Below are 24,512 nucleotides of genomic sequence, written 5' to 3'. Positions count from 1 at the left end.
AACCCCTCACTGTACCCAGCATCACGGCCCTACGGGCCCCACACCGGCCACAAGGGCAGAAACCTCACGGGAGGCCATGGGGGGAGAGGATCCAGAGAAAGGAAGAGGGAGTGAGGCCCTCTGCAGACAGCCCAGCCCTCGGCAGGTAGAAGAGAGACGCCATTGATGGTGGCAGTGACTACAAAGCTCTTGGGATTCAGTCAACAAACGTTTGTCAGACACCTGCCTGTGCAAAGACACCAAGGCTGTTACAAACTTGAAGGTCCGGACGTTCCCCCTCAACGGCCTGTGCTTTCATAGGGGAGCTAAACAGTGTCTACACGGGGCACTGTAATTCAGGAGAGGCTGTGGGGGTGGGGGCGGGGCGGGGAGCAGACACAGAAAAGAAGGCCGCCTGGAGGCGGTGAGTTTTGGACCAGGCTGTAAAGGAAACCTCTGGATTGGTCTTTGGGGAGTGTCCCTTGCCATGCCTGACATTAAATAGAGACTCCTTCAAGCTGTTGGGGCCTTGGGGCCTTCCCCCTGTCCCACCCTGACCCTGGAGACAGGTCTGCCAATGGAAAGGACTTGGCCACTTCTGTTGATCGACAGGGGGAGTTGAGTGGGCAAAAAGGATACCTTTCCCCAAGGAAATCTGAAATCCTGGGTTGTGCTAATTTCCTGGCTTGGAGAAGATCAGACATCATGGGTGGATGGCTAGAGATGGAGGTCAGGCACCAGCTACAGGGGTCAGAGATAGGGATTCTGACCCCCTAGATGGGTTTGCACCCCCGGGAAGCCTCAGTAAGATGACCGAGGCCCTAGACTGTCCCAAGGACTTCTTGGGCCACGTACTTGTCATGAAGAGAGCCTCATTGTCGGAGCTGGGAGGACACTCTCCCCCAGCTTTGCTTCGGGTATTTGCTGAACGCACATCTGCCCAGCTTTTTCCTGTCTCCATTGTTTGCTGGCGTTAATTATTCTCCCCCACCCCCCCACCCCTCGCAGACTCGGAGCCAACCCCGACCACCTGGGGGATGGTTTGCTGCCACCGTAAAAGGGCCGTCTCTTCCAGCGTCCTCCTCACTCCTGTCATTTCATAGCCCTAGGTTTTCATTAACAGCAGCCCACCCTATGGCATCCCTAGTGCCCTGGTCCTCTGCTCTGGGCAGAGAAGAGGTTCCAGGTGCCCACTTCTTCACCGGAGACTTCACGATCAATGGTAGGTCATCATCTCATGTTTCGACCGCGCTGATGAGTAAAGGAGCCAACCAGAGAGGATATGACTGAGTATAAACAGAGTCTTGGCAAAGATATCAGAACACCGACACTGGGAGGGCCTGGCTTCCAGAAGTCTTAGCCAAACCCCCTAGAGGGGCGCAGGAGTGATGCAAGGCTCTGGGATGGGGACCATGGACAGGTCCGCCGTCTTTGTGTCTCATGTGTCAAACCAAAACAGGTACAAATGAGAGTTCCAGTGAGACACAGCCCTGGTACATTGGAAGGTACCCAATACATCGATGTGTAAATGCATGATTTAATGAATACAGCTGATCAGTTTGGGTAGGAGGTGAGGAGGCCGGGAGGCACTGTGCTAGGTGAGAGGGGACGGGGTGGGCCACAGAGGGCCTCTGGAAGCCAGACCTCTGGAAGCCAGGCCCTCCCAGTGTCAGTGTTCTGCCACTCTGCCCATGCTGGAGCCATTTCATTCCCTAGACAGGTACACACACACACACACACACACACACACACATCTCTTGTACTATCGATGCTGTTTCCTTTACCTACAGTGACCTCCCTCCTTATCCCTTCCTTGCTATCCCTTCCTTACTAGGTAATCTAAGGATCTTTCAGAATCCAGGTGAAATGCTTCCTGTCGAGCACTTTCTCAGGCCCCAATCTCTTCCCCTCGCCCTCGCCACTTAAGCATTCTTTCTCCCGTATTCCCATAGCACTTTGTGTTTATCCCTGGTTTAGCACTTGTCACCTGTGTCATCGGTGTCCAAGTGTCTGCTGCCTCTCTAGACCGTGAACTAGGGCAAGCCATGAGTCCTAGGCATCTGTGAATGGGGACTCGCTGGTGTAACTCTACAACACTGTGAACCCCCATTAAACAAAATGTTATTCTCCCAAAAGAACTCCGTTCTTCTCATTAATAGGCCTTTATGATAAAAAAAAAAAACTGTATGCAATTTGTTATTATATTTTTTAAGCTTATTTATTTGAGAGAGAGAGTGCACAAACAGGGGAGGGTCAGAGAGAAAGGGAGAGAGGGAGAGAATCCCAGGCAGGCTCTGAGCAGAGCCAGACCTGGGGCTTGATCTCACCAATTGTGAGGTCATGACCTCAACTGTGATCAAGAGTCACCCGCTTAACCCACTGAGCCACCCGCTTAACCCACTGAGCCACCCAGGCACCCCAGTTACTATTTTATTTTTAATTTCAACAATCACATATTTGTGGAAATGTGTTTTTTGTCTTGTTATGTAAGTACCTACATAATGGTCCCGATTTCACCTGTGAGCTTCCCCAAACCCAAATGTTTCCTCTCTGCCTCTTACAGGAGTTTCCCCAACCTAGGTGGTCCACATTGGACCACTATAGTTTTTCAGACAATGGTAAAACTTAAAGGACAAGAGTTGCGCGGACCCGAAAGTAATGGCAAGACCCTAAGGCCTCAAAGAACAAACAGGGAGGTAAAGTGGGAGCAACCCCTAGGGGCCTCGGTCATTCATTGGACGCCGATCACGTCACTCTTTGCGTCTGGACGAATGAGGGTGGAGCTCAAGAGGAGGGCACGTGGCCCATTGTTGACGCCTCTGGCCCCGCCCACCGTCCTGCGGCCGGTGGACTCACCCGCCGCGGCCAGCGTCGCCCGAGGGGAGGCCTGGGTGGGCCGCTCCCCACGACCGCCCCCTGCCCTTCCCGTCCGGGGCCTCCTCGGGCACCGCCACCGACTGCTGTCCCCCTCGGCGGCCACCTCCCGCCGGGCCCCGTTGCCCTCGGCCTCCCGTCGGCGGCAGCGGGCAGCCTCCGGCGTCGCCGCAGCCCCGTCTGTCGCCTCCCCGGTGAGGTACTCCCTGGTGCCATGTCCGCCTCCGGAGATGGAGGCCAGGCCCCGGGTGGCCAGGAGAGCCCCATGGATGAGGCGGGGGCCCCGGCGGCCAGAGGGGCCAACGAGGTGGCCGGCGGCGAGGCGGGGGCCGGCAGTGATGGAGTAGCCAGGGGCGATGGGGTGGCCGCTGGAGACGGAGTGGCTGGTGGCGATGGGATGGCCGGAGACGAAGCGGTCGGTGGCGACGGGGTGGCCGGAGACCGAGAACGGGTGGCTGGAGACGGAGAGGCAGTGGCCGGAGATGGAGACCGGGAGGCCGGAGACGAGGACAGAGTGGCCGGCGGAGATCGGGTGGGGGGAGATGGAGTGGCCGGCGGAGAATGGGTGGCCGGAGATGGAGACTGGGAGGCCGGAGACGAAGACAGAGTGGCCGGCGGGGATTGGGTGGGTGGGGGTGGAGTGGCTGGAGGAGACTGGGCGGCCGGAGGTGGAGACGGAGCGGCCGGCGGAAACTGGGGGGCCGGAGATGGAGAGGCCGGCGGAGACGGGGAGGCCGGAAACGAAGTGGCCGGCGGAGACTGGGTGGTCGGAGCAGGAGTGGCCGGTGGAGACGAGGTGGCCGGAGGCGGAGGCGGAGACGGAGACGGAGGGGCCGGAGGCGGAGACGTGGTGGCCATGGGCAACAGAGTGGCCGGAGGCGGAGTGGCCGGAGGCGGAGACGGAGTGGCTGGAGACGGAGTGGCCGGCGGTGGAGACCTGATGGCCATGGGCGACAGAGCGGCCGGCGGCGGAGACGGAGCGGCCGGCGGTGGAGACGGAGCGGCCGATGGAGGAGACGGAGCAGCCGGTGGCGGAGACAGAGCGGCCGATGGCGGAGATGGAGTGGCTGGAAACGGAGTGGCCGGTGGTGGAGACGGAGCGGCCGATGGAGGAGACGGAGCAGCCGGTGGCGGAGACAGAGCGGCCGATGGCGGAGATGGAGTGGCTGGAAACGGAGTGGCCGGTGGTGGAGATGGAGCGGCCGATGGCGGAGACGGAGCGGCCCATGGCGGAGACGGAGCGGCCGGCGGTGGAGACGGAGCGGCCGGCGGTGGAGACGGAGCGGCCGATGGCGGAGACGGAGCGGCCGATGGCGGAGACGGAGCGGCCGGCGGTGGAGACAGAGCGGCCAGTGGCGGAGACGGAGCGGCTGATGGCGGAGACGGAGCGGCCGGGGACTCCGGGCCCCACCCTGCCGAGGCTGCCGTTTCGGCTGCGCCTGCGGAAGGCCTCAGGGAGGAGGCGGTGGGCCCCGAGGGCGGGAACGCCTTCGAGGCGGGCGAGGACTCGGACTTCGGGCCGGCAGACGAGGACGGGGCGGAAGAGCCGGAGGCCGCCGGGGACGTAATTGTGGACGCCCACCATTTCCCAATGGTGGGCTTCCGCTTTACGTTCCTGGACCTGGTGCATTCGCTGCTACACCTCGTCCACTACAACAACCACATCCTCGTGCGGCCCCGGCCTCTGCAGCTCAACGTTCCCCCTGCGCCCCCAGCGGCGACCGCGGCCCACGAGTCCCAGGGCTCATCGTCGTCGTCGTCAGAGGAGGAGGCTACCTGGGAGACCGCGGAGGAGCCTGAGGAGGAGGAGCCGGCAGCCACAGAGGGTGAGGGGGACCCTCGCGTCCCAGGGGCCGGGGCTGTGGGCGGTTGCAGGCGCCCGGGCACAGAAGCCGAGGTTGGGGGCGCCCCCAGACTGAAGGCCGAGGGCCCGGGTGGGAGCCCCGTGCCGTAGCTACCAGTGGCTTTGAGAAGGAAACGTGCCGCCTTCTGGCAGCCGCGGCTAAGACAGCCGAAGGCCGCGGGGTAGGTGGAGGTCTGCACAGGGTAGGTGCAGGTGCAGGAGGGTGGGAGGATGTGCAGGAGGGCGGGCGGGGCTGTGCGGGTCAGCGCAGATGGGGGTGCAGGGGGCGGGAGGGGTCTGCAGTTCAGCGGTGTACAAGGGGTGGGAGGGGTGCGCAAGAGGGCGAGACGGGGGTGCAGCCAGAAGGAATAGAGCGAGCCAGGGGCACACCTCATTTTTGTCCACGGCTGTTAAAAATGCCAAGTTTTAGAACGTTCATCCCCAATCGTTATGAACTGACGTGGGAGCACTTGGGAAAACTGAAATATTCAGGCATTGAGGGACTAATGAGCTTCATGGGAGAATTTGGAGTTGAGGCAAAACATGGTTGCAAGAAGTCTCTGACAAGAACACACACAATGCAGCAGACACTTGATGATTCTGATCCCTTCTTCTCCGGAGGGCCAGTTATAATAGCAGCACAGGGTGGCAGCTTGACTGGAAAGAAAGAATGTCACTGTGAAAGTGACCAAGCAGCAGAAGGGTGAGGGCCATGGAAGGGCTGTATCAACCAGGAGGAAGGGCCCCAGCTCTTCTCTTAGTTCCTTCTATCCTCCCGCTTCTCCTGCGGGTACTCTACTAGACGTCACTCTTCCTTATGCATCACGCTATTTCTTCCTGTGAATGTCTGCTCCAAAGTCTGTATTATTCTTCACCAAAGGAACAACAAACTATCAGCAGGAAAACTCTGATAAGGAGGCGCAAGTCTCGGAGAGCGGGGAAGAAGAGACGTTTAACAAACAAGAAGGATCTCACTGAAAAGCATTTGGACCCACCACAGAACAGGCCCAAAAAATCCAGGTAACCGTATACCTCTACCTATCACCCAACCATTCCTGACATTTACCTGTTACTGACCGGGTTGTTTTTTTTTTTTTTCTTAATTCTCCCAATAAATTAAGAAGTTTGTTTAAAATGAATTCAGACATTCCGTTTTACCTACTTAGAATGTTAACACAACACTCAGGTACCTAGTAATAGAAATCATAGTATATTTTGAAATCTATTTCATGGCTCCTCATTCGTTCTTGTGAGCTCTTTTGTCCTCTACCTATAAGACTACTAACAAATGGTAAACGTATCAGTAACTGAGACCAGTCTTTGTTTAGAAAACAGCCGAAGCAGCAGCTAAAGTGGCTGGGCTGTTTCCTACTTGGGCATTCATTACTTGGCCATGGGAATGTACCCCCTTGTACTAACTAGGAGACTATACCCTTTCGAATGTGATTACATGCAAATGGCAAAAAGTTCAGAATTTCAAGTAGCACTGCATTTAATGATTAATACCTAAGTATTCAGGTGTGGACTTTTGTATTTTATGTGACAGTCCAAAGAAACTCAGTCATAGTATGGCTATTACTTATCACTGAATTGGTAATTAAGTCTTGAAGTATATCTTGTCTTTGAATATATTTAAATGATTAACATTTGATTTTTTTTTTTTTTTTGCGTTTTCAAAGCTGTGTATTTTACAATAACAGCCCGTTTCTCGTATGGTAGATACGGAGAATCAAGGGTCTGGGAGGGTAAGGGAGTATCGTTTGTGGAATGAGCATAGGCTTTTAAGGTGAAGTGATTTTCTTAAATCCCAGAATCCTCTCGAGGGAAAGAAAAAAGCATTGATGGTATTAGGCAAGAGGGAGGCCAGGTTGGTGGGAGCACGTGATCGAAGCCATGGGCCGCACGAGCACCCCAGGCACAAGGGTGCAGGTTACAAGAGGAAACTGTGTTCTCTCCTTGTTGAGAAATAGCCCACGGACGTAGCAGGTATATATAGGGCTGTTTTCATAGGTTTGGAAAGTCACCGTTGGTGGTTACGGCTCTATGATTGCTAATTTTCTCTCATTTCATCCTGCAGCTGGGAGGAACAAAACGAGATGAAGAAAGAAGAAAGAATCTCTCCACTGTTTCCGGTTTCTCATTTTTTAGAAGCGCATGGGAATTTTATTAACACTGACGTCATTCCAAACCGCATCCCCCAAAGAGTGATATCCCATGAAATCTGCCTTTTCTGTTACACTTGACAGATACGTTTGACAGCATGTGTTCTCATCAAAAATAAGTTTGTTTTAAAGTAATAAACTGGAAGGAAGGCAGATTTTATTTAGATAAATCATTTTAACTCCAATCTCTCTTTTATTTTACCTCTTTGTTTTGACGCACCATGCCTTCATTAAAAGGTATCACTGCCTACCATTTGACGAGCCTGTTTTAAATTATTTTATTATGGCCCCAAATAAATTAAAATGTCAAGGTGAAAACAACTTTTGTAAAGAGGGAGATGGAGGTCAGGTCTTTAGAGCTACGTGGCTCACTGTGTCAGGAACTAGCCGCATGTGGCTACTGAAACACGCCCGGTCTCATTTGAGACGTGCTGTTAGGCATAAAAAGGACTAACTCACTGATAATTTTATACCGATTACATATCGAAACGATACCAAATTGAGTTAAAATGTACTACTGGAATTAATTGTGGCCACTTCTTTTTACTTCTTAACGTGGATACTAGAAAAAGTGACACACGTGAGTTGCATCGTAACGTCTATTAGCACTGCTCTAGAGTGTGGTTTGGAAGGAAACCTGGTGGATGGCCCAGCTGGCCTGCAGGCCACATGGTGCTGCTGGGCCTCGACCCAGACACCGATTTAGAGGGTGGTTCTCAAAGTTTGGGCCCCACGACAGCCTCGTCAGCACCAGCCAGGAATTCTTAGGTTCCACCCAAGACCTGCTGAATCGGAACCTCCGAGGGCAGGCCCAGAAATGGGTGCTTTCACAAGCTCTTCAGGGGATTCTGAGGCAGCTACGGTTTCAGAAGCACTGCTTCAGAGGCACAGGGGAAGATGAGACTCACCTATGGTAGAACCAGCCTTAATTCACTGGCTTGGGACTTGCAGGTCAACTGAACAGGGTGGCAAGGGCTGGACTGGGGAGGGGGCCAGAACCCACAGGGGCTGAGACACAGAAGGGCTCACATTGGGTGATGGCAGAAAACTGCAGAAATAAAAAACCTGATTCCAGAAGAATACAAACATGACACCATGTATATAAAGTCTAACGGCACATGCAAAATGATCACCGTGTACTGATCGTGGATACAAACATCTAGAGGAAAAAGCATGCATAGGAGAGATGCCTACAAATGTAGCATGTGTGGGTGGGAAAGGTAAATAACTCATTTAGGGTGGTGACTACCTCTTGGGGAAACGAAGGGAGGAGAATCCTACTGGGGAGGGCTCCGTCCGCAGTGGCTTCAACTGTATTTCCAATGTTACATTTCTTTGTTTACATAAGTTTATTTATTTTGAGAGAGAGAGAGTGCTCCTGCGCGCGCACTGGAGCGAGCACAAGCAGGGGAGGGGCAGAGAGGAGAGACAGAATCCCGAGCAGGCTCTGCGCCATCAGAGATCCAGAGTTGGATGCTTATCCAACTGTGCCACCCAGGCGCCCCTGCAGTGTTGCATTTCTTAAGCTGGGTGGTGGGTCCATAGACGTTGATAGAGTATTCTCTCTAATTTTGTATAGATCTGAAATATTTCCTAATAAAAAATGAAAAAAACAAAAGGAGGAGAGAAGAAGCTTAATCTCTAGACTCCACTTAAGGGGGCAGAAAGGTACAGGCGTACCTGACCAGAGGATCAGAGAAGGGGAAGGGCCCGGGGGTTTGAGAGGAGGGGGCCTCATTTCTGCATTTAGTTAAGGTTTCCCAGGTGCCGCCTTGGAGGCATGAGATAGCTTCTCTCGCATTTTGTGGTAGCTCATTTCATATGCTAATTTATATTAGCATTATTTTTTCATTGAGGTGAAACTCACTTAAAATTGACCATCTACAGGGGCGCCTGGGTGGCTCAGTCAGTTAAGCGTCCGACTTCGGCTCAGGTCACGATCTCACTGTCCGTGAGTTCGAGCCCCGCGTCGGGCTCTGTGCTGACTGCTCAGAACCTGGAGCCTGTTTCAGATTCTGTGTCTCCCTCTCTCTCTGACCTTCCCCCGTTCATGCTCTGTCTCTCCCTGTCTCAAAAATAAAACGTTAAAAAAAAATTTAAAAAATAAAATTGACCATCTACAACTGAACAATTCAGTGACGTTCACAATTTTGGGCAACTATCACTTCAGTTCCAAAACACTTTGATCACCCTCAAACTCTGTACTCTTTAAGTAGTCCCGCCCCATCCTGCCCTGTCCCAGCCCCAGGCAACCACCAGCGTGTTTCCCATCTCTAAGAATTTCCTTATTCTAGACATTACATATAAATGAAAAGCATACAACATGTGAACTTTCGACCCCAGCTTCTTTCACTTAGCCTTAAGCTCTTCGGAGGCATCCACGGTGCAGCAGGTAGCCGCACTCCATTCTTTCTTTTGACTGAATAATGTTTTCTTCTTCACTTTTTATTAACGTTTATTTATTTTTGAGAGAGAGACTGAGCGCGAGCAGGGGAGGGGCAGAGCGAGAGGGGGACACGGAATCCGAAGCGGGCTCCAGGCTCCGAGCTGTCGGCACAGAGCCCGACGCGGGACTCGAACTCACGAACCGTGATCACATGACCTGAGCCTAATTCGACGCTTAACCGACTGAGCCACCCAGGCGCCGCAAAGAATATTTTACTGTACGTATAGGCCACAATCTCTTTATCCATTCTTCTGTTGCTAGACATTTACATTGCTTTCCACCATTTGGCTATTGTGAATAGTGTTGCTATGAGCATTCCTGTTCAAGTATTTGTGCGTTACTTACACATACATGCGTCGACCTCCCCCCCACCTCCCCACCCCCTGGCCAGTGAACTTCTGAATTACTGGGACCTTAAAAGGTTTTTATCTTGTTCCCCCCAAAGCCCTAGGCACCGAGGTTTTCACTTAGTGGATACTCCACCAAACTCCTGTTGAAGTGAAGTAAACTGAACACTTTCACCATCCTTTTTTTTTAAAGGAGCATTTAAAATGCGTTATCGTGTATTCCTTATGGCTAGAACCGCATGGGGGTGAGACAGAGGCCCAGATGCCTTGTCATCATTACCTGAGTCCACGGGGACAAGGGGTACGCCCCGCTGCCCATGCTCCAGGCCCCGGGCAGCCGGAACAGTCCCAAGCCTGCTGCCAGGGCCTGCGCGCTCCTCTTGGAGCTGTCCTGTGGGGTGGGGGGTGGGGGGGCAGGAAGACCTACACCATCGGAGCAGAACTTAGAGGGGTCTGAGAATTCCAAATCCCCACTGGCCCTTTCAGGTCATTACGAAGGTACATTTGTCATGGGAGGAGAGAAACTATCCAGTAAAACGTGCTGATTTAAATCTATAAATATATGGTATGTGGCTCCCCCCCCACCCCGAGCTTTTTTTCTGACAACTGCAAATGCTACAGGAGGTCCAGGGTAAATATCCTCGTCCATCACCCCTTTCCCTTCTGCGTTCCATGTTACACTTCCTTACCTGTGCACGACGGGGCCCCTCGCTTCTGAAAACACTTGTTCTAATAGCCCATCTTGCTACAAGACGTAGATCTAGTCCCTAGTCTTGGCTGGAGTACAGCCACCAACCATCTTTCCCCCTGTCGTCACCCCCAACAGCAGGTATTTATACGCAGAACTTCGATACCATTTCTTCCCCATACAGACCCCCACCTGGAGGCCATCGGCTTGGTTGGGCACATCTGCGTGGAGGCCCTCTGTGCTCCGCACAGCCTCTTAAGAACATTCTGCTTCTCGGACAGCCCTCAGCTCTGAGTTATCAATAACGCTATTCGACTTCCCTCCCCACGCGACAAAGACAGACTACCGAATAGGCTTTATTGAATTTATTTGCTTTGCGCGTATATAATAAAAGTCAAGAATGCCAAAAGAAGCTGAAAACGTCTCAGGACGCGCATCTATGCATTGAAAAAAACCTTAACCTCTTAAAAACAGAGTTTTGTTAACCGTGGGAAAGAAGTGATTAATGGAGAGCTCTCAGAGTGAGAACGAGCTAATAGTGGTCTACGCTGAGGGAAGGGGGGTAAGGAGGTGTTAACAGCTAAGTACCAGGGTCACTGGGTAAAGCACATCCACCTAAATAAACGGCTCACTATGGGAATATAAAGGAAATCAAACCCGATCAATCAAGAACCTAGCATTATCAGAACGGCAAAGATACAGCATCGGGAAAAATCGTTGCCTTATAAAGAAAATGCAAAATCCAGCATATGATTGTACAAGGTCACGTCACGCCATCACCGGCAAAACCAAGCATCGAGGGTTTAAATTCACTTTGGCACCTCACTGCCTCTCTGAATTTTGTTTTTGCACGAGGCAGTGCCCCACTCTGAGTTTAAAGGCACAGTTAGATGTCTAGGCTTACATTTCTGTTGAAGCAAAGCAGCCCCGTGGTGACAGAGGCAGACACAGTAAAACGTATACCGAGAAGACACTTCTGGGTCTCCTAAGAAAATGAGCGAGGTACGGCCCAGGCACCCAAAAGAAGCTCTCCCTTCGGTGTGTTTGGGGGCTGGAATGGAAGGAAGGGATCTGGGGTGAGTGGTTCACTGGGGGGAGGTGGGGGCTGTCTAGCCGAGTGACTTTTGAGGTGTGTGCCTCCAGGAATGAGGACAGGCAGAGGCTAGGCGGATGGAATTACTTAAGGTTTCCTGTTGGCAGAAAGTGAACTGTTCTATGGCTTTGGGGTTGTGGTCTTGCTTTGGGCTAAAATCTCGTGAAACAGAGGCTGCCGAGGAGAAGAGACTGGAAACCGAGCTACGTGGAGCTTTCCACCTTAAAACTAGAGCCAGAGAGAAGACAGCTCTCCAGGGGCCCCAGACTTCCTGCAGGAAGGCTTCCCATCTGCCTGATAGAAAGTAGTTTTTGGCGTCTGTAGGATTTTGAATTGGGTCTTTGCTTAAAAAACAAGATCTATATGGCATTCAGCACATCTCGCGGCAACTAAAGAGTCACAGCGGCATTGGGGCAAGAGGTCAAACACTGATGAGCTAACCATCTAAGGGAGGACGATAATCCCCAAGAGATTCTCTGTCTCAGTGGGAGGTGTTCACGGCTACCAGACCTGTGACATGGGGACATGTGCACAGAGGGAGCTCTAAACTGCAGGCGCTGGGGAGCCCCAGGGATACAAGGGCGGTGCTTCAAAGGGCAAGGGCGGTGCTTCAAAGGGCAATGGCGAATTGGAGGACAGGCTGGGCAAAATTTTCCTCGGAGCTTCAGTTCCACCATCTCCTCTAGGGGCCTCTGCAAAGCTTGGAGCAGGAACCAAAGAACTGAAACATTCAACCAGGCTCACAAAACCTAAAAGCCAATCCTTGGGCCAAGCCATCTGGCCATTTCCATTCGAATTAATTTATTTAATCAAGGGAAATGACCGCATCTTAGTTGCTCCAACAAAATGTTTTTTTGCTTTCCGTCTCCTAAGGCACATTGTCCAACGTTCGAGATTTCCCCACCCTATGGCAGTGCAAACATTGTCACATCGTTTTTATAGAGGAAACGCTGGGTTTTCAGACGTTGGCGGTGACTGTCCTGAAGGTTAGGCATTCATGGCATTGGCTGCATTCTAACGGTTATTAGCTTGCATGACCATCTTAAGGCTCTTTTGCTTAATGAAGAAAAATGGTTAAAAGTCAGTCAGTCACGACTTGGCATTAATATAGCGCTTGGCGATTATCATTTGAAATGTTGACTCTCCACCCAGGAACTACTCAATGCATGATTTCTGTTATATGGCTCCAAGCTTTGGCTTTCTTCTTGGCCACGGAGAACCAGACTGGCTCCTCTGGCTGTACCGGCTCTTGGAGCGTGGCTGGGGGGAGTGGAAGAGCGCTGGATTCCTTTTCCCACGGCGAGCTCTTGAAACGTCCCGTCACCTTCAAATCCTACAAGAACCACAGCAAATGACACACAAGCGGTAAGAGACACGGAGCTACGTCGATGGGAGAGCAGCACAGTTCTTCCTCCTTTCAGCTTTCCTCTGGCTTCTAAAAGCCAGCGCATGTGCACTGCCCCGGGTGGGATGTCGAAGGGACAAAATCTACGTGGCTATGGCCACAGGGGCCTGGGCATGGGAAGGCCTGAGAGAAAACACCTACAGCTGTAACGGCCAATCTTTGGCCGGTTGTTGTTACTGGATGGCCTTGCACTTTTGGATTGAGACCAGAGAGGAAGCAGATAGTTATGTTATCTCTTCATTCTGCTTTATGGTTGACTTAGTGGCTTAGACTCAACCCCGTGGTTCTCAAGGCGGGTTACACATTAGAATCGCCAAGGGCTTTTCTTTCTTTCTTTCTTTCTTTCTTTCTTTCTTTCTTTCTTTCTTCTTTTTTCTTTCTTTCTTTCTTTTAAGCAATCAGACATTTGTTTGCTTCGGGAGACACAGATTTGAGTAGAAACCGGACTGGTGTTAATGTCGGGTCCTACTATTTCGTGGCCAGACCATGGTTTCCTAAATTCCTCGTCAAATTCTTCACGAAAGGGACTACGGGAGAGGACAAAGATGATTCAATACAAATCCATCCACCCCTCCCCCTCCCCCCGCCCCCCCCCCCCCGGCTCCTGCTGAAAAGAAAATCCCCCTGGCACACAACTCTACTGATGAGACCACATTCTTTCTTAATTTTATTTACTTATTGTGTGTGTGAGAGAGAGAGAGAGAGAGCGAGCGAGCGCGAGTGGGATAGGGGCAGAGAGAGAATGAAAGAGAATCCCAAGCTGGCTCCGTGCAGCCAGCACAGAGCCTGACACAGGGTTCGAACTCACGAATAGTGAATCCATGACCTGAGCCGAGATCAAGAGTCAGCTCCTTAACCGGCGGAGCCACCCGGGCGTCCCGATGAGACCGCATTCTATTCTATCCCAGCCCAGTGCTCTCTCAGCTGTTGACATCGCCCCACTTCTCACATCTTGTTCAGAAGGTGGAGAAACAGGCGTTTTAAATAGTTAAAAGGAGGAGTGCCTGGGTGGCTCAGTCGGTTAAGCATCCAACTTGGGCTCGGGCCACGGTCTCGCGGTTCATGGGTTCGAGCCCCGCATCGGGCTCTCCGCTGTCGGCGCGGAGCCCGCTTTGGATCCTCAGTCCCCGCCCCCCCAACCCCTCCCCTGCTTGCATTCTCTCTCTCTCAAAAATAAATAAACATCAAAAAAAAAAATAAACAGTTAAAAGGAATAATTCAATACCACTGGGCCTTCACAGTGGATTAAAGTGCCATTGGGGCTGTAGGAGGCAAGAAGATACTGTTTTCCCATGAACTGGAAAGTAGCTTTTGCTTCTTTCCTCCTGAATACCAGCCGCAGGAACATTTTAGTGAGTGATCACAATTTTGTGCCTGTTACAGCATCCTCGATGAGGTGGGAGCCCGGAAGACCCTCTGGAAGTTTCACAGTGGACTTAGAGTGGTCGTAATAACTGGATTTGCCTAAAACAAGCTAATATCTGCACCTAATGGAAGAGCCGTGAGAATCATGAAGCTGATTCGGGGCGGGGTGAGAAAAGGAAGGCGTGGGTTGTTGCCAGGGTCCTTTTTCGGGGGAGGGTGTGTTTTTACCTCCTTTGGTAGGCTGAAGTAGCTTCTTCAGTGCCATCTGCCCCTGTTTATTGACATTGAAAATACAACTACTTGCCGGTTGGTTTTCATCTTCTAAGATATCTCCCTTTAATACAAAAAGCGACAACGAAAGGCTTGGAAGTCCTGACATGGAAAAGAGCCAGCCAATCGCTTATTCAGAAAACCACAAGGGGCAAAGCCTCGTCCCGGGTATGAGTTCAACATTAGTCAAAAGGAAAGAGAGAGAGGGAGACAGAGAGGGGGAGAGAGAGAGAGAGAGAGAGAGAGAGAGAGAGAAGGAAGGAAATAGCACTGGGAGACCTTGGTTCAGAATTGAGGTTCACAAAACCTTAGCTGGGTCAAGTTTACCACCTCCGAGATCTGGAAGAAAAAGGCTGTTCTAATCCCACAAATGGTTTAATTATGCTTAAAATAACATGATTATTTAACCTGAGAACAACCTTTTCCCAAGCACATCACCGGCACTTAACAGCAAGCTGACGGAATGTGGCGGTTACAAATGAATCTTGTCAGCGAATGGAAGTGAGTTCCATAGGATCTCACTTAGCCAAACTGTTGACATCTGCCTTGCACTCTTCGCATTAGAAAGAGATGTAGCCATGAGTCTTTTCGGAGTTATACAGTTGAAGCTTTTCAAACGAACCTCTGCACAACTGGTCTCAACGAATGGGTTTATACACCCTACCGCATTTCCCCCCGACAACAGCTTTAACTAAGGTGGACTTGGCCCCTCTATGGTCCTGTTCCCACAAAGATACTAATGATGGAAGGTCAAAAAAAACTCTTTAAAGCAGAGTTCAACAGATCTGAACATGATCCGTCAACAAATACAGGAAGCACTTACGAGTACGGGACCTTAGACATATCTCTTTTTTTAATGTAAAAAAAATTTTTTTTAAGTTTATTTATTTTTGAGACATAGAGAGACAGAGCATGAACGGGGGAGGGTCAGAGAGAGAGGGAGACACAGAATCGGAAGCAGGCTCCAGGCCCTGAGCCATCAGCCCAGAGCCCGATGCGGGGCTCGAACTCACGGACCGCGAGATCGTGACCTGAGCCGAAGTTGGATGCTTAACCGACTGAGCCACCCAGGCGCCCCTAAAAAATTTTTTTTAATGTTTATTCATGTTTGAGAGACAGAGACAGGGCACGAGTAGGGAAGGGGCAGAGAGAGAGGGAGACACAGAATCCGAAGCAGGCTCGGATCCGAGCTGTTAGCACAGAGCCCGACACGGGGCTCGAACTCACCAACCGCGAGATCATGACCTGAGCTGAAGTCGGACGCTCAACCGACTGAGCCACCCAGGTGCCCTTTTTAACGTTTATTTTTGAGAGACAGACAGAGAGAGAGACAGAACAAGTGGAGGAGGGGCAGAGAGAGAGAGAGAGAGACAGACAGACAGAATCTGAAGCAGGCTCCAGGCTCCTTGAACTGTCAGCACAGAGCCCGATGCAGAGCTCGAACCCACAGACCAAGAGATCATGACCTGAGCCAAACTCACAAGCTTAACCGACTGAGTCACCCAGGGGCCCCGTAGATATATCTCTTGATATGCAAATTTGGTTTGTTTTCTGGACAGTTTCGACAAGAGGGCTTCTCATTCCAACACCTCCAAAGACATTGCAAATGGGACACTGAAAGCAAAACACCACCCCATCACCCCCCATCCGCATGTGGGACCATTAGTCTAGCTCATCACGTAACTTTTCTTCTAACCTATAAGGAGGTGCCACACCAAACCAAAGCAAGATGTGAAACCCCAAATAGCAAACATTGCCTTTATAAGGTAAACTGCTGTGTATGATATGGAAAGGTATCCAGAAGTGAAATGTTACATGGAAAAAAAATATGGCTAGTTTGAGTCCATTTATAGCTTTTTCTATGATTTATTCCTCACTTCTCAACCGACTTCATGGAATACTGCTCTATAATATTTAGGACAGGATTGGATTTACAGAACCTTTTTGTATTAATTACTTTTCATGAGCCCTTTAAGACCATAAAGCAGGGCACGTCATTTTTTTGTTTATTCATTTTTGAGAGAGAGACAGAGACAGAGACAGAGAGAGAGAGCGTGGGAAGGGCAGAGAGAGAGGGAGACAGAGGATCTGAAGCAGGCTCCAGCTGAAAGCTCGATACGGGGCTCGAACTCACGAAACGTGAGATCATGACCTGAGCCGAAGTCAGACGCTCAACCGACCGAACCACCCAGGCGCCCCAGCAGGACACATTATTGTATGAGTCCAAGGCAAGACCTTTCCCCCTGAAGAGCCTCCCGGCCTTGATTAATGCACCGACAGAGGTGGGAAGCTGCACGCTTGGCCAAATTCCCAATGCGAGCTTAGTCAACCAGTTCTAACACCCTTCGGGAGTGTTCTGCGGGCGGCCGCACGTCCTACCGCACGTGAAGGCTCTTTGATCGCGGCTCTGTTCTTGGTTCTCAGCTCTTTCCTAGGAAGGAGGGCCTGAGAACTCTTCTGCTTCTCCTTTACCTCGGTTATCCAAGTTGGCTCCAAGATGCTATAATATTCCTGTCGACCAGGAGCCTTTCCTGAGAAAGGAAAGAAAGTAGTTACAACCGAAGTGAGGCAGGCAGCGTCTCGGGCCAGGCTGGGGCGGACCCATGATAACGTAACCGCATGGGATCCTCATTAATTGCCAGATGAAAATAAACAGCTATCGCACAGAAAAGGCCCCCTTCTTCTGTGCCATCCCCACAACTTGGCAAAGGCAGGAGCTCCTTGTGAAGATAAGAGGCTGTACCTCCACGTTTGCACACTGTCCTCTCACCGGTCCCTTTCCCTCCCTTGTCCATCCCTCTTCCTGTCCCTAAGTCAGGGGAGGACAGTCGTTGCCAGGTGGGCCGCGAAAACTCCCCGGAGGCCAGGGGCTCAGGCTATTGATGTCATTCCTGTAACCCCAAGGGATACCTCATAGCCTTATGGCCCCTCACCCAAGTGTGTGGTTCCACGGGTGGGGTTACAGGCCTACTCAAGAGTATGTGGTGGCCAGTCTGAAGGTACAAAGGCTTTGAGAGAGACCAGTGCCCCAAAGACCACCTAGCTCAGGATTCTTAGGCATGTCAGGGGTGTGAAGAAGCTAAGGAACTATGAACATTCCCAGTGAATTAAGATTTCGGCCTGAGAGGCTGCCCATAGCGCTCTACTAATGAGTTGGCTTTGAAAATCCCCACGGTGTTGTGGGCAGAGCATAGGATGTGTGAAAGTATTTGGAGAAAAGTATACAATTCCACCTCAGGGTAAGGTGTACAGAGGGTCAGGGGAGAAGGAATAAGGAGGTGGTCGTGTGTCCATCAGAGAATGTGGACAGCTGTCCAGATGGCTGGATCTCCTCGGGAAAGGGAAGATTCACAACTGACCGTCTCCACGTCCATTCATCTAGAACGGGGCACCACCCTGCTCAGAAAATGCACCAAGACAGCCCCATCGAAGCATCAGCTCAGCCGGCCAGGCTAGAACAGACTTCCTCCCGTTCAAGGCTTTGATTTCTCGTGCTTCCCTCCACTCGGTACTTGCCCTCTGGAAAAAGAAAGTCTCACCTGGGACCTTGTAAGCGGGTTGATTCCCAGCTATGATTTCAGATTTGGGCCTGTCCTGTTGCTTCTCTACAAACTCATATCCTGGGATGAGGTGCTCTGCGGTGCCCAGGAACCCATGGGAAGTGCTTCTTCTGATTCGCTTCCCTTTACATACAGGAAATGACTTTGGGCCCAGGGAGAGTGAAGAAAGCTTGGTCCGGTCATCTTGTGTCTCACCCTTGAACTTGTCCGAGGTAGGGATTTTTCTCAGTCGAATTCCAAAGACGTTTTCAACATCAGCCTCGGTGGTGGACACGTCTGAGTGGCTGTTATTTGGATCGCTGCTCTTGACAACTTCCTCCTTAGGGTACGTGACCCCGGAAGTGGATGTTTGGCTGGCGGGAGCAAAAGTGAACTTCGCGGGTTTCGCAGCAGGAGCCAGGATATTCTTAATGAGGTCTTCAGAGCTGTGGCTACGCTTCTTGGTTCCGTGTGGAGAAGCCAGGCCTTTGGGGACGGACCGGCTGCTAGGATTGCTCCCAGAAATGGCTCCCTCAGCAGCAGCGCCCGCGGAACCGGAAGGAACCTGTTGCTGACGTTCAGGGTCTGCAAAAGCCCAGAAGGAGGATCTGCGAGGCAGGGGCTCCTCAGAACAACTCCACCCCACAGGCACACTCGCTGAGCCTGTTGAGGAAACATGTGGTTGTGATTCAGGCCCCTTCTTGGCTTGGGAAGGGCCTCCAGAAGGCAGCTTGTCTTCAAAACTCTTCCTGTCTTCAAGAGCGCTCACAGAGACCAGGGAGCCATCTTGCTGGTACTCAAGCTTCCCCAGTGCCTGGGAAAGGTATCTGGGAGGCGGCTGCTTTTTTGAACCACTCGACTTCGCGGGAGCGCTCTCCGAATGCGAGGAGACTTCTTTGGGGTCTTGGGGCCTCCCTGAGGACTGTAAAGGGCCTTTCCAAGGCAGCAGCTGTGAGGAAATGCCTCCCCCCATGTTGGCGTTCTCCTGACCTGAGAAGACTTGGCACTGGGCCTCGGGCCTCATCGAAGGTTTGGAAGGTGGATTTGTAGATGGGGGATTCGTGTGAAATCCCCACTCGGCCGCGGGGCTCTCTGAAAAGACTCGTTCTGCCATGTACTTCACAAATGACTGGGAAGGATATCTAGGAATCGGTGACTTCTTAGACATGTTTCCTTCAAGGGCCTTGTTCTCTAGACGCAAGGACATTTCCTGGACTTTAGACCTGATCAAGACCTGGGTAGGATTCTTGGGAGGCAGTGGCTTCCCGGAGACGGCGCCCTCCGCAGCATTGCTCTCAAAATTTGAAGATATTTGCTGGACTTTGTGTCCCGCAAGGGACCTGGAAAACTGCCTGGGAGGCAGTGGTTCTGCAGAAGCCTCCTTCTTGGCGGCCACGCTCTCCGGCCCTGCAGAGACTGCTTGTTTCCCCACGGGTTTCATCGGGGACTGAGAAGACATTCTGGGCGGGGGCTGCGCCTTGGACCCGCCCTTCTCGGCCACAGCGCCCTCCAGACCCGTGGAGGCCGCTTGCTTGGATTTACGGTTGCCCCGGGCCTGCAGAGCGCTTTTGGGAGGCTTTGACTCCACCGGAGTGCTCCGTGCTGCGGGAGCACTCGCTGAACCCGAGGAGGCTTCTTGCTCAACTCTGGGGCTCACCCAGGCCCGGGAGGTGTGTGGGGGAGGCATCTTCTCCTCAGGACCGCTGCCCTCAGAAGCCCTCACCGAGTCGGGGGGGAGGGTCTGTGCCTGGAGTCTGGGCCTCCCCGACGGCTGGGAAGGGCCTCTGCGAGGCGGCTCGGCAGACGTGCCCTCCTTGACCGCAGCGTTCTCTGAGATCTGCTGGCTTTGAGGATTCACCAGGGGCCGAGCAGAATGTTTGGGGAGCAGTGGCCCCCCAGAAGCGCCCCCCTCAGCTGCAGCGCTCTCCGGACTCGCAGAGACTTGTCGCTGGACCAGAGGTTGCCTCGGGGACTGATGTTTGGGGACCAGCGGCTGCATAGAAGCGTCCTTCTCAACCACAGCACTTTCCGCACCGGGGGGGACTTGTTCCTCAACTACCGATCTCAGCGAGGTCCGGAAAGGACCCTTGGGCGGCAGCACTTGCTTCGAAATAGATACGTGCTCTGGACCTGGAGGGAATGCATCCCCCGCCGGGAGTTTCGGGGGAGGCTTAGAATGACATTTGAGGGCCGCGGGACTGACCCCTGGGGTCATAGCAATTTCTGGACTTTTGGAGACGGGTTGCCCAACTTTACACCTCATCAGGCGCTTCGAAGAGGTCCTGGGAGGCAGCGGCTCCAGGGAGAGGCCCCAGTCCCTGGCAGTGCTCTCCAGACACGCCGAGGCTTGCTGCTCGGCCTTGGCGCCCGTCCCGGACTGGGGCAGCAGGTGCTCCGCAGAGCCGCTCCGCTGTGCCAAAGCCCTCGCCGGGCCGGACGACACTTGCTGCCGAACAGCCGGCTTCGCGAAGGACTGAGGAAGCTGTTGGAGAGCGAGCCGCTGCATGGAAACATCCCACTCCTTAAGCGCGCTCTTCGAAACTGAGGGGGTTCCTCCTTGGTCCTTGGGCTTCTCCTTCCAGGCCCGGGCAGGGTCAACACTCTTGTACTTGTCAGCGTAACTGTGCCACTCGGTGGACGCTTTGGGCTCCCCCAAGACCTCGGAAGCGGAGCTCTTGGTCTCCGTGAAGACTTCCTGGCCACGGTCGGGCTTCCCCGCCGACTGGAGAGAGCGCCTGGGACGCACCTGCTGCTCCGAGGTGTCTTCGTCCTCAGGAGCACTCTCGGAATCCAAGGAGGCCTCTTCAGCTTCGGGCCGCGCCGCGGTCCAGGAGGGGGATCTAGAAGCCGGCTGCTGCCCGGGCCGGCTCGGTTCCACAGCTGAACTTCCTGGTTTGGGGAAGACTTTTTGGTCACCTTTGGGCTTCTCCCGCTGGAAAGCAGGCCTGGGAGGCACCTGCTCGGAACCACCCCCCACCTCTGAAGAACTCTCGGAATCAGAGGACTCTTCTTCAGCTTGGAACTTCACCACGGCCAGGGAAAGGCTCCTGAGAGGCGGCGTCTCCACAGAAACGCCTCTCTTTGCCAAAGCACTTGGCAGAGCCGAAATACCTGCTGTGAAGGCCGGGAGACACTTTCCAGGAGGCTTTTCTCTGCAGACAGTTGGAATACCTTGAACTGACTCCATTTTCAGCTGGATACCTTGCAAATCGGAGCTGCAGGCTTCTTCCCTCTCCGACTGGGTGCGAGAAGGATCCTTAAACACCTCGGCCTCGGTTGCCGCTGACGAGAGAGAAGCTATGGCTTCTGGCCTGTTGGCTCCCGGGGCCCCGTCCTCACGGCATGTCGATGGGTCGCCAACCGTGGACCCTTCCACGTCTTCAGGTACAGATTGGGCTCCTGCTGCGGTTCCAGCTTTAAAATCCATCCCAGTATTTCTCTTTCCCAGGCCATCTTTATCCGAGAGTCCCTCCTGAGGAGTCACGCTTTTGGCCGGTGGAGTCGTGCACTGCTCCAGAGAGAGGTCCGCAGAGAAGACAGAAAACTGTTTGAAGGTTCTTCCTCTGAGCCCACACTCACTCATTCCTATAGCACCGGGACCTCTCCTTGCACATTGTCTTCCAAACGCCGCCGTCGACAGGTAGCCCTGAGTGCCAGCAGCCTCTGGGTTTGCGGTCTGCTCTGCCGTCTTCTTATCCGGAGTTTCGGTTTTCTTGCTCTGCTCCAGGCTTGAGGCACCTGTGCCAAAGAGGACACAAGGAAAAGAAAACCATATGGGACTTTGACTTCCTAAAATAAGACTATTCTGCCCCGGCCCCGTGGGTACCTATGTACCACTGAATTCCTCAGGCTAAAAGACGAAGCCATTCAGAAGAAAGGGAGCCCCTTGGTCACCGTCAGCCTCTGCAGCTGGAAATTTTGACATCAAAGTGAAATCCCAGTTTTGCGAACTGGCTACAACGTTGGCTCGTCAACATCAAATCCGTAGTCTGGTCCACCAGGAGGCGTGAGACACAATAAAAGGCAATGTTTTTGGTAAGATTTTTAAAAAAACTGTTTATTTATTTTTGAGAGAGGGCGTGCAAGGGGGGGAGGGGCAGAGATGGGGGAGGCTGGGGACAGAGGACCCGAAGCAGGCTCAACGCTGAAAGCAGAGAGCCTGATGTGGGGACTCAAACCCACGAACCGTGAGATCACGACCTGAGCCCGAAGTCACGAGCTAGACGCTTAACTGACTGAGCCACCCGGGTTTGAACCCGTCCGTAACAAGCATTACCCTTTAGGAAACTGACTGGGGCCGGGCAAAGGGGAATTTCACTTCCTGATTAGTATTTAGATTTTTTACTTAATTCTAATTTCCATATCATGTGCAGATGTCGCTTTAATTTTTAGCAAGGTGCCAACAGGGGGTCATCTGGGAGGTAGGATTGCGGCCCCCTTTTCTTTTGCTTTTTACTCTCTTGTATTAAATCAATCTGATGTCATGCACATGCAAAGCAATTCTTGGAAAGCCTGAACAGTTACATCAGTCTAAACAGGCTTCGGGTCAAGCACAAGACAGCAGTTACACAGATGGCCCCACGCCTCCCTCGTAATTTATGAGGAACCATTGGGTCCCCAGGTGGGAGGGCCCTCACCGCCTTCTCCTGCTCATCATCTGCCACATGCCCCGAACTCTGTCTAGTTGTCTCCGGTCCCGCATGCAGCACTGGGCATAGCTGGCTGCACTCCAAATTATACGGAAAACCAACGTGTCTGCCCCCACGGACACGGAAGCAGGTCTAGCCTCCATGTATAAAAGGGACAACTATTAAAAATAAATATGAGGGGCGCCCGGGTGGCTCAGTTGGTTAAGCGTCCAACTTCGGCGGCTTGGGATTCTGTGTCTCCCTCTCTCTCTGCCCCTCCCCCACTCGTGCTCCGTCACTCTCTGTTTCTCTCTCTCTCTCTCCAAAATAAATAAACATTAAAACAACTTTAAACGTTAAAAAACTTAAACAATAAGAAATATGAGAAAAAGATTAAGGAAGAAGTAAATTGAATTTTCATCGCATTTTCTCCTTCTCCTCCTCTTCCCTCCTCCTCCTCCTTCTCCTCCTCCTCCCCCTTCTTCCTGCAGATGAGTTTTGTGAATTTTCATGGGAAAATGTGTCTAGGGAGCTCCTGTCTTTGAACCCACACGGGGAAATCCTTTGTGGCAAAAATATACCTGTTCAACTTAATTGTGGAGCTAGAATTTTGTTGTATCGAGTATTGCTTGAAATTAGGCTGCCATCGGCAGCAACCAACGTCCCCATCCACACACACACACACACACACACACACACACACACAGAGATTTTCACCCCAGTGGTATTTGTTATTTGGGGGATTTGGTAGGTGCCGGCTGTCAAGGACACCTATCCACAGCTGCCCAGATCTCTGGCTGGAAACGCATTTAGATAAAATAGAGATCCGGGTATAATCTTTTACCTTAATCCCCCACAAGGGGCAATTGTATTAGCCGGGCAGTTTCAGTGGAGGAACCTGGACCCCGTTGGTGTGCACCTGAACTTGAACGCTCTCCGAGGACCGGAGGCAGCAGGCCTAGCTGAATCTCACTTCACAGCTCCTATCACCTAGCCCGGTGCCATAAAGCTCCTAATACGCGTTTCTGAATGAGGGTAAGGATGTGCCAACCTGCACTGTCGTTTTTCGGCTTCTTTTGGACAGCTTCTTGGGATGTCGTTGTACTCTTCTCTTCTTGAGACACCAGCGGAACGCCTGGCTTCCCCTGTTTTGGCTCCCCCTAAAAGAGGGAAAGAAAGCGCTTGAACCCGACTGAAGGGTTTCCCACCCACCCTTGCGTGGGTGCCAAAGAAAGTAACATCAGGGGGAAAAAGAAAGTCCTTGATATCCAAATGGCTCAGCTGGGAGCATAACGACATCATTAACCATAGAAATCATGTCCAATGGCATTCATCCTCCGCTGATCCTTTTCCCTGTTGGAAGTGATCATTTTACCTATTGGAAGCGAGTCACGCGAATTCCAAGTTTCTGACCCCTGAGCGATGTGCTGCAGGGAACCTTCTAAAACTAACCCCGGAAACCGCCGAACCACGCTACCAGGCCGTCGGTCTGCAGCCGTGGTTGTTGGGCCGGACGGCAACCAGCTTCTTGGCGACGCGGGCATTCCCAAATGCGTTGCACCCGACCTGGGAGCCAAATTCAAAGCCCGTTTGGCTTCTTTTCAGGGAATTTAGTGAAAGCACGAATCAGGCCTCTCCAGCTCCAAGGAAGCAAAGAGGATCGGAGGTTTGCTGGGAAAGAAGAGAGAACACGACGAAGGGTTCAGCCCTTATGCGGAAAGGGTTGGGCTTGGTTTAACAATAAACCGGGTTTACAGATGATTACAGCGCAGCTTTGGAAATGTCAGAGGAGCAGCGTGCCGAGCGGTGACCGAAATTTGGTCCGTGCGAGCCTTTATGGACGTACCTCTGATCTATTACTGATACTGATACT

The 24,512-nt window shown here is 52.3% G+C and overlaps 2 protein-coding genes across 6 annotated transcripts in view; one reads left to right on the top strand and one right to left on the bottom strand.

Moving 5' to 3' along the window:
- Positions 1-3,067: 3,067 nt before the first annotated feature.
- On the top strand, positions 3,068-7,111 carry CT47C1 (cancer/testis antigen family 47 member C1). Its single transcript, XM_081792602.1, has 3 exons — positions 3,068-4,679; positions 5,577-5,716; positions 6,774-7,111. The coding sequence occupies exons 1-2, from the start codon at positions 3,068-3,070 to the stop codon at positions 5,672-5,674; spliced, it is 1,710 nt and encodes a 569-aa protein (XP_081648728.1). The 3' UTR covers positions 5,675-5,716; positions 6,774-7,111.
- A 4,924-nt stretch (positions 7,112-12,035) lies between these two features.
- KIAA1210 (KIAA1210 ortholog) overlaps positions 12,036-24,512 on the bottom strand; it is a 56,454-nt gene continuing 43,977 nt past the window's right edge. For 2 of the 5 annotated variants that reach the window (XM_081793964.1, XM_081793963.1), the window contains exons 7-11: positions 23,691-23,799; positions 18,012-21,749; positions 16,852-17,003; positions 14,431-14,536; positions 12,036-12,765 (exon numbers count right to left, since the gene is read on the bottom strand). In XM_081793964.1, coding sequence (XP_081650090.1) covers positions 12,557-12,765; positions 14,431-14,536; positions 16,852-17,003; positions 18,012-21,749; positions 23,691-23,799 — 4,314 coding nt within the window. In that variant the 3' untranslated portion in view covers positions 12,036-12,556. Of the gene's footprint in view, positions 12,766-13,195; positions 13,365-14,430; positions 14,537-16,851; positions 17,004-18,011; positions 21,750-23,690; positions 23,800-24,512 lie in introns of those variants that run through there. The other 3 variants (XM_081793965.1, XM_081793967.1, XM_081793966.1) reach the window with 3 other exon arrangements.

The sequence above is a fragment of the Panthera onca genome, chromosome X, assembly GCF_046562875.1.
Source record: "Panthera onca isolate mPanOnc1 chromosome X, mPanOnc1 haplotype 2, whole genome shotgun sequence".
Lineage (NCBI taxonomy): Eukaryota > Metazoa > Chordata > Mammalia > Carnivora > Felidae > Panthera > Panthera onca.
This window is presented reverse-complemented; position numbering and strand designations above follow the sequence as displayed.